The sequence below is a fragment of the Hyaena hyaena genome, unplaced genomic scaffold (genome assembly GCF_003009895.1).
Source record: "Hyaena hyaena isolate Hyena2069 unplaced genomic scaffold, ASM300989v1 scaffold_723, whole genome shotgun sequence".
In the NCBI taxonomy this organism is placed as follows: domain Eukaryota; kingdom Metazoa; phylum Chordata; class Mammalia; order Carnivora; family Hyaenidae; genus Hyaena; species Hyaena hyaena.
Window position 1 is genome coordinate 583140 of NW_024081356.1, and position 9802 is coordinate 592941.

Sequence of the window (9802 nt, forward strand, 5' to 3'; positions counted from 1 at the left end):
GAATAAACGGTCTACGAGTCTCCGCCGCTTCCTTTCCTTGCGCTGATTGGCAGCGGTAGGCTTCGCTATCTGATTGGCCGAACGAACGCAATGCGTAATTTAAAACATTGTATCAGTAACAAAGGTGCGCCTCGTGGGTGGAGTTGTGCTCTCAGACCGCGAACGTCCAGGTTCGGCTGCAGGGTGTGAGTGAGCCGGTACCGGAGGGGGAACAAACGTCGCTTCTTTGGTGAGTTTGCGGGTCTCCTGGAGCCAGCGGCTGTACGAGCTCTTGCCCTCGCGGGATAGGCTTTCAGAAAGCGAACTGCCGCCATTCCTTTTTTTCTTTATATGTCTGTCCTGCCTTTGGGCCTGGGGGTGAGCTTGGAGCTGGAGCCTAAAGCTGATTATACCACCTCCTCTACCGGTGGGTGAGGCACCCTAATTAGAGTGGGGCTTCTGCTTTTGGAGCAAGTTATCTGTTCATTCCTATTGATGGTCGGAAATGCCTGCTGGGTTACATGATTAAGCTCTCTTCATCCCCTTCCCTTCTGCTGGCATTTGAAGGGAAAGGGGAGTAAGAATTCAAGCAGCGAGAGGAAGTTGTCGTGGGGCAAGGAAATTGTTTCTTACCTAAGAATTTGCGGGCCTTGTGTCCTTTAAGGTTCTCCTCCCTACCCACTCTTGTCTCTTTGTAGACCTAAGCTGCCCCTGCTGTCATGTCGCAAGGGATCCTTTCTCCTCCAGCCGGCTTGCTGTCAGATGAGGAAGTTGTAGTCTCCCCCATGTTTGAGTCCACAGCTGCAGATTTAGGGTCTGTGGTACGCAAGGACCTGATATCAGACTGTTCTCTCATCTCCACCTCCCTGGAGGATAAGCAGCAGGTAAAGGAGTTGGACAGTGGCTTGGCAGCAGAAAGTGATATCCTCAGCCTACTAGTTGTCCATACAGAATTAGTTTGAGGGCAAAGACCAGCAATCCTGACGGTCTGGGAGATCACTTCAAAATTAAGGTCATGACAAGTAAAAAATGTAAATTTTTGTGTTCATAAGAAGAAGCATTACTTACATTGCATAAATGACACATTGTCAAGTGCATACCCTTAGTTAATCTGTGAAGTTCTCTCTTCTTCACTGTGAGGAAGAGAGGATGTATTAAATAATTGACACAAGAGCGTACTGTCATTAAGTAAGGTTTTAATACCAACCGTAGCTCCCATTTATGAAGCCTTTTTGCAAAACTGGTGTTTCTCAGCTGCAGCTGAGAAATTCCCTTTATTGACACTTGTGGCCAGATAATTTGTTACAGGGGGCTGTCTTGTACCTTGTAAGATGTTTAGCAGCATACCTGGCTTCTACCCACTAGATGTCACTAGCTCCTTCCCACTTGTGACAACCAAGGAACTTCCCCTGACAGACCTAAATGTCCATTGGAAGGGGAGATGGCTCTGGTTGAGATTAATTCTATTTAGAAGGCTCCTCTTTTATAGAGAAGGTTTCCTGAGAGCAGGAGCCTTGATAAAGTCCCTGACTACAGACTACCAGAGCCTATTGAAGTTTCTGGGCCACAGTAGGCAGATCTCTAAATATCTGTTAAATGAATGAGGTGGGTTCTATTATTAACCCCATTCTACAGATAAGGAAACAGGCAGAGAATCTAAAGAACCTGCTCAAGGTGTCATTGTTCTGAATGATGAAATTGGGACTCAAATTTAGGTGTGTCTGCCCCCAGGGTGCTTAACTACTGTGTTTTGCCACAATAGCACATGTTGATTTTCATGCCAGTTAACCAGTTCTAATTCAAAAAGTCAATGTGGCAAACCAGGTTTCTAAGATACTAAAGATAGCAAAGAGTGATAAAGTAGTGAAAACACCCATGTGGATTAGAATGATTATGGAACTATAGAGTAGCTATACAGGGACATTTGAGGTGAAATGGGGGTAGTGGTAGCACGATTCTCTGGAACTATGGTATGTTTGCCCATCTGTTTGGAAGTAACTGCTGATTCCAGCCTGGAATTCTGCCACAGGTTCCATCTGAGGATAGTACAGAGAAGGTGAAAGTATACCTGAGGGTAAGGCCCTTGTTACCTTCAGAGTTGGAACGACAGGAAGATCAGGTGAGTTTCCGAGGAGGGAGGATTCAAGATGGAATGATACAGTACAGAAGGAGTTCCCAATATTGTTTCCTTCTATGACACCTGTTTTTCCCCCCTTCTCAGGATTGTGTCCGCATTGAAAATGTGGAGACCCTTGTTCTCCAGGCACCCAAGGACTCCTTTGCCCAAAAGAGCAGTGAGCGGGGAATTGGACAAGCCACACATAGATTCACCTTCTCCCAGGTATGGAGGTACTGGTTTATGAGCAAGGGACCAACATGTAGGGGCAGCTTTATTCTCTCTTTAAAGGGAAGCTTTTTACCTGTGAGTTCCTTATATATGCAGTTCTACAATTTTGGGGACTCTTGTTATGTGCTAATCAGTGCATCAAGTACTTTATGTACCGTAATTCCCAACATTTCTATTATTATTATTGTCCCTATTTACTTGATAAGGATATTATGGCTCAGTGAAGGTAATGTTGCTGAAGCCATGTAGCTAGTTGTTGGTAGCGTTAGGACTTGCACCTAGATCTTCCCATCCCCAAAGCGCACACTTGTGATCATTGTGTTACCCCATTGTGTGTGCAGTGTTAGACTTAGTGGCTAGTATTCCTTAAGTATTTGTTGATTTGGATTAAAGATGCACTGGAAGAGAGTGGTTTAGTCTTCAGTCTTTATAGAGCAGCTAGCAGCACTGTAGAAAGAAGTTGTTTGAGTATTGTCCAGGACCAGTCACCCAGGAAGGGATGCTTCTGCTGCCTCTGCACAGGAGGCAAGTGGGAGATGAGGGCTGGGTCTTTGAGAAATTGGGTCTGTCTGTAGATCTTCGGGCCAGAAGTGGGACAGGCATCCTTTTTCAACCTGACTGTGAAGGAGATGGTAAAGGATGTCCTCAAAGGGCAGAACTGGCTCATCTATACCTACGGAGTCACCAACTCAGGGAAAACCCACACAATTCAAGGTGAGTTAGTAGGCCTCACAGAATTATTGATTAGCCGATAATGGCGTTTTCTTTGCCTTTTGATGCTCTGAATTGGGGAACAGCACTTACCTGTCCATCTTTCATATGCTTCCAGGTACCATCAAGGATGGGGGAATCCTACCTCGATCCCTGGCTTTGATCTTCAGTAGCCTCCAAGGCCAACTTCATGCAACACCTGATCTAAAGCCAGTATTCTCCAATGAAGTTATCTGGCTAGACAGCAAGCAGATTCGACAGGAGGAAATAAAGAAATTGGCCCTGCTAAATGGAGGTCTCCAAGAGGTAAAGTGTTGGTGTTCACAGAGGTAGGACAAATCTCTGGAAAGTTTTGTGCTTATCTTTTCCCTGGATCCCTCCAGGAAGAGCTGTCCACCTCCTTGAAGAAGAGTGTCTACATTGAAGGACGGATGGGTGCCAGTAGCACCTTTGACAGTGGCATTGCTGGGCTCTCCTCCACCAGTCACATGACCAGCAGTAGCCAGCTGGATGGTATGTACCATGACTGGGCTCTGTGCCAAGTGACAGTAGAAAAACCTACTCCCTTGCTCCCAACAGCTGCCAGGGGTAAAGACCAGAGGTTGCAACCCGAGTTGCTCCTAAGGCCCCTGCGGGCCATAGGGGAGATGAACTACTCTAGGGTTGATGCCCTAAACATGGGCTTCTTCCCCAGAAATGAGTCACCGATGGGCACAGCCAGACACTGCCCCTGTGAGTGTCCCTGCAGACATCCGCTTCTCCATCTGGATCTCCTTCTTTGAAATCTACAATGAACTGCTTTATGACCTGTTAGAACCACCTACCCAGCAGCGCAAGAGGCAGACTCTGCGGCTGTGTGAGGATCAGAATGGCAATCCGTATGTGAAAGGTATGGGAAAGTGGGAGGTGGGCAACAACCCTGAAATGGGACTTGGGAGAAAACGGGAAAAGTTAGGTGCTCCCATTTTATGTATTCTTTTCTCTTCTTTGCCTCAGATCTCAATTGGGTTCATGTTCAGGATGCTGAGGAGGCCTGGAAGCTGCTCAAAGTGGGTCGTAAAAACCAGAGCTTTGCCAGCACTCATCTGAATCAGAACTCTAGCCGCAGGTGAGTGGATATAAGAGTCAGCTTTTCACTGTGTTCTAGGAAACATTAGTCTTCCACATGGTCATGAAAGATACACAGTAACTTTTCTTTGTTTCTTGATTTCTAGTCACAGCATCTTCTCAATTCGGATCCTGCACCTTCAAGGGGAAGGAGATATCATTCCCAAGATCAGTGAGTAAGTTTTTCCATTTAGAAATTTGGGCTTCAGGGTGCCTGGGTGGCTCGGTCAGTTGAGCATCCGACTTTGGCTTGAGTCATTATCTGTATTGGGCTTGCTGCTATCAGTCCAGAGTCCCCTTTGGATCCTTTGTCTCCCTCTCTCTCTGCCCTTCCTCCTCTTGCACGCTCTCTTGCTCTCTCAATAAATAAACCTTTAAAAAAAAAAAAAAAAAGAAATTTGGGCTTCTTGCTCATAAGTGGTATTGGAGGAGATAGGGCATAAAGGACGGCCTCAGGAATTACTTCTGTTAGAGTCTTGCTCTGCTTCCTTGGGTACAGAGATTCTTGGTGGATCCTCCCCTCCCCAGAACTATATGAAGGGCTGGAAAACTCCTAATATGTGAGGTCCATATGTCAGATCCTATTCAAGGATCCTATCCACTATTCAAGGTTGTCACTTTGTGATCTGGCTGGCTCAGAACGCTGCAAAGATCAGAAGAGTGGTGAGCGGCTGAAGGAAGCAGGAAACATTAATACTTCTTTGCATACCCTGGGCCGCTGTATTGCTGCCCTGCGCCAAAACCAGCAGAATCGGTAAGCTTCTGATTACAAGCCATGGGCTAGGATGGTCTGGAGTACTAGTTTGCTGAGAGACTTACTGGTCACCATTGGGGATGGTGCTGGGGTACCCCAAAGGCTGAAGTCTGCTCACGGCTCTGTTCTCCCTGCTAGGTCAAAGCAGAACCTGGTTCCCTTCCGTGACAGCAAGTTGACTCGAGTGTTCCAAGGCTTTTTCACAGGCCGAGGCCGCTCCTGCATGATTGTCAATGTGAATCCCTGTGCATCTACCTATGATGAGACCCTTCATGTGGCCAAGTTCTCAGCCATTGCCAGCCAGGTAACAAGTTGTAGGTGTGATGGTTGTGCTCTTTGGGCTGGTACCTTTATTTAAGGAATCTACTAGGGACTAGTTATGAATTCAGTTGATTTCCCACCCCACCCCTAGCTTGTGCATGCTCCACCTGTGCAACTGGGATTCCCATTGCTACATTCATTCATCAAGGAACACAGTCTACAGGCATCTCCCAGCTTAGAGACAGGAGTTAAGACAGATCCAGGCCTTGATGATGACACTGAAAATGAAGCTGACATCTCTATGTATGGCAAGGAGGTGAGAATGCAAAAAAGCTTTGGTGTAGAAGCTTGATGGCCACCTATTTTCCATGTTGCCTTCCATCTGATCACCTCTGCCTTGTGTGTTGTTCTTAGGAGCTCCTACAAGTAGTGGAAGCCATGAAAGCACTGCTTTGTAAAGAAAGACAAGAAAAGTTACAGCTGGAGATTCAGCTCCGTGATGAAATTTGCAATGAGATGGTGGAGCAGATGCAACAGCGCGAACAGTGGTCCAGGTACCAGCTGAGTGACAGCTCTCGGTCTGTCAACAGGACTAGAGGGTGGGAAATAGGAACTATCATAAATCTTGTGCCTCAAGATCTGTTTCCTAAGCTTACTTCTTAGAGTCTTCACCCACTTATCTTCTGTTTTTTTAAAAAGAGTATATTGGGGCGCCTGGGTGGCTTAGTCGGTTAAGTGTCCGACTTTTGCTTAGGTCATGATCTCGCGGTTCGTGGGTTCGAGCCCCGCGTCGGGCTCTGTGCTGACTGCCGGCTCAGAGCCTGGAGCCTGTTTCAATCTGTGACTCCCTCTCTCTCTGACCCTCCCCTGCTCATGCTGTCTCTGTCTCTCTCTCCTAGAAATAAATAAAACATTAAAAAAAATAAAAATAAATAAAAATAAAGAGTATATTATTGAAGTATAAATGACACGCAATGTTACATTAGTTTCGTATGTGCATCCATCTGGGGCACCTGGGTCGCTCAGTTGGTTAAGCAACTGACTCTTGATTTTGGCTCGTTATACTCTGAAGGTTTGCAAGTTCCAGCAGAGAGCCTGGTTGACATTCTCTCTCTCTCTCCCTCTCTTTGTCCATCCCCCACTCATGCATCCATGCTTTCTCTCTCTCAAAATAAATTAAAAGAAAGTATAGTCACCATTGGCCAACCATGTTATTATATTTTTTACTGTATTCCCTATATAAGTGAAATCCTATGGTATTTTGTCTTTTATTCATTTTGAGAGAGAGAAAACATGAGTGGGGCAGAGTCAGAAGAGAGAGTGAGAATCCCGAGCAGGCTCCACACCAGCAGTGCAGGGCTCAAACACAGTGAGATCACAACCTGAGCCACAGTCATGCTCAACCAACTGAGCCATTCAGGCGCCCCTCTGATTTCACTTAACAAAATACTTTTTTCGTTTCATCCATGTCACTGTAAAGGGCAAGGTTTCATTCTTCTTTATAGCCAAGTAATATTGTATTGTGTTTGAGTGTGCATGTGTGTGTATGTATATCACATCTTCCTCATCCATTTCTTTTGTCCTCTTGACAGTGAACATTTGGACACCCAAAAGGAACTATTAGAAGAAATGTATGAAGAGAAACTAAAGATCCTCAAGGAGTCACTGACAAGTTTTTACCAAGAAGAGCTTCAGGTGAGTTGTCCTGAACCAGCCCCAGCCAGCTACTGATTCCCATCACTAGGTTGCCTGAGGTAAATAGATTTTATAAACTCCGGTACAGCAGGAATACGTAACTCAAGTTTTTTCTAATGCCTTTAGTACTATATATGTGTCATTCTATGAATTAAGGATTTGGTTGGCCTAGAAAATGGTATAAGTGATAATAGGCTTTTGAGGCATAAGTGTCAGGGAAAGTTTTATTCACCATTCAATCATTTGTTCCTGCAGGACTTGTCTGACTGTGGACGAAATTGTGCTCTCTGCTTTCCTCTTAGGAACGGGATGAAAAAATTGAAGAGCTAGAAGCTCTTTTGCAGGAAGCCAAACAGCAGCCAATAGCCCATCAACAATCAGGGTCTGAATTATCCCTTCGGCGGTCACAAAGGTTGGCAGCTTCTGCCTCCAGCCAGCAGCTCCAGGAGGTTAAAGCTAAACTGGAACAGTGTAGAGCAGAGCTACGCTCTACCACTGAAGGTGAGGAAGGAGAGAGGTCACGAAGCATAAAAGTGGTTCAGAGAACTGTTCTTCAAACTTGGGCCTTCTAACTCCAAATCCAAGATAATTTCCTCAACTTGGACCTATAGTCCCCTAACCTTTCACTCTAGATTGCACATGGCCTTTCTGTGTTTTTTGCAACCTACTGTTAACTCAATTAAGAGGTTAGGTCCAAGGCTAGAAAGCCTACATTTTGAAGTTTCTCTTTTTTCCTTCTCTCAGAACTACGGAAGTATCAGAAAATGTTAGAACCTCCACCCTCAGCCAAGCCCTTCACCATTGATGTGGACAAGAAATTAGAGGAGGGACAAAAGGTAATTTATACCTTTCTCTGTTACCAAGGCTCTTGCATAAAGTAACTTCCAACCCAGCTTCTCTTCAAATGGCTATCCAGTTCCTCCAGATCATTATCCTGGTTTGTCTTGGCCAATGTGGTTCCTACTCTTGTTTTTTTTTCTTTTTTCTTTTCAGAATATAAGACTATTACGGACAGAGCTTCAGAAACTTGGTGAGTCTCTCCAGTCAGCAGAAAGAGCCTGTTGCCACAGCACTGGGGCAGGAAAGCTTCGACAAGCCTTGACCACTTGTGATGACATCTTAATCAAACAGGTAAGGACACCCTATATATTTCCTTCTCTCTCATCAGCCCACCCCAGAGTATATGTGAGAAAGAAGAATGAGGAGCAGAAGAGAAAGGCAGAGATTTGAGGGCTAATTTTAGAATGGAGTGAGTTTGTTTTCTTTACAAAATAAAAATAACCACTCACTAAGTACAAGGCACTATGCTATGTAATTTATAAGTATTTTGTCTGTTGTAACAATCTCACGAAAATAACTACCGTATCTCATTCAAAACGTGTAGACTTTAAGGGGTGTCTGGCTGGCTCAGTTAGTAGAGCATGAGACTCTTGATCTCGATTGAGGTCCTGAGTTTATGTTTAATGTTTTTTCTGAGAAAGAGACAGAGTGCAAGCAGGGCAGGGGCAAAGACAGAAGACAGAATCTGAAGCAAGCTCCAGGCTCTAAGCTGTCAGCACAGAGCCCAATGCAGGGCTCAGACCCACAAACTGTGAGATCATGACCTCAGACAAAGTTGAATGCTAAACGGACTGCACCACCCAGGCACCCAAGTGGGTGTAGAGATTAGCAAAAATAAATAAATAAACTTAAAAAAAAAAAGAGCTGTGTATCTTAATTTCTTTTTTTTTTATTTTTTTCTGAGAGAGAGAGAGAAGCAGCGTGAGCAGGGGAGGGTCACACAGAGAGGGAGACACAGAATCCGAAGCAGGCTCTAGGCTCTGAGCTAGCTGTCAGCACAGAGCCCAATGTGGGGCCCAAACCCACGAACCGTGAGATCATGACCTGAGCCGAAGTCGGACGCTCAACTGACTGAACCACCCAGGCACCCCAAGTGTATCTTAATTTGATACCATGCACTAAAGTTCTTGGAGGTTAAGTAAGCTTATTCGACCTCATGCAGCCTCAGGTTAGAAAATGTCTTTCTCTTCAATGCTATGTGTTTGGGTCTTAAGGAAAATACCCCCTACTCAATTGTGAGTTCTGACTTAAAGAAGTAATCTTTTTAAAAACAGTTGTTAGTAATGGATAGCACTTACCTTGCCCTTTTGTTTCTGTAATAAACCAGACAGAATGCTTTTCTATAACTTTTTTCATCTTCCTTAGGATCAGACCCTGGCTGAGCTGCAGAATAACATGATGTTAGTGAAACTGGACCTTCGGAAGAAGGCAGCATGCATCGCAGAGCAGTATCATACTGTACTAAAACTCCAAGGTCAGGCTTCTACCAAAAAACGCCTTGGTGCCAACCAGGAAAATCAGCAACCAAATCAGCAGCCCCCAGGGAAGAAACCATTTCTTCGAAACTTACTTCCCAGAACACCCACATGCCAAAGTTCAACAGATTGTAGTCCTTATGCACGGATCCTGCGCTCACGGCGCTCCCCTTTACTCAAATCTGGGCCTTTTGGCAAAAAATACTAAGGCTGTGGGGAAGGAGAGCAGTCGTCACTCTGAGGCTGGTCAGCTCCTTGAGAAATAGGTCTCTTTTAAGCTTTACCATATACCTGGAACTGTATCCAGAATGCAATATACAGGTACTAGTTATTTTCCTCCCTTTTGTAATATAATCACCTATGTAATCTCATTGCTTTTTTACTTATATGGTTCTATGCACAAAATTATATTAAATAAACATTCACATTTTTGTTTGAATTCCAAATTTAACAAATTCATTAAAGCAGAACTTATAAAATGGGGAAAAAATTAAAAACTCAGGCCCCTTGGAACCTTGCATAGGAATGGCAGTAGAGATGTATAACTAGAATACAGCTAAGAAAGCTTGGTAAGAAATGAATTCAAGGAACATTAGATACTCTAAACTTTCCTTAATAGAAAATGAAGTGTCA

At 44.6% G+C, this 9802-nt stretch overlaps 1 protein-coding gene across 1 annotated transcript; it reads left to right on the forward strand.

Moving 5' to 3' along the window:
- Window positions 1–123: 123 nt before the first annotated feature.
- KIF20A (kinesin family member 20A) lies at window positions 124–9615 on the forward strand. Its single transcript, XM_039217936.1, has 19 exons — window positions 124–229; window positions 678–863; window positions 2009–2098; window positions 2201–2320; window positions 2902–3040; window positions 3156–3343; window positions 3421–3550; window positions 3732–3926; window positions 4034–4145; window positions 4252–4320; window positions 4755–4898; window positions 5037–5202; window positions 5311–5475; window positions 5574–5713; window positions 6752–6854; window positions 7157–7355; window positions 7599–7690; window positions 7848–7985; window positions 9060–9615. Exons 2-19 carry the CDS (start codon window positions 699–701, stop codon window positions 9375–9377), a joined length of 2673 nt encoding a protein of 890 aa, XP_039073867.1. The 5' UTR covers window positions 124–229; window positions 678–698; the 3' UTR covers window positions 9378–9615.
- Window positions 9616–9802: the final 187 nt, after the last annotated feature.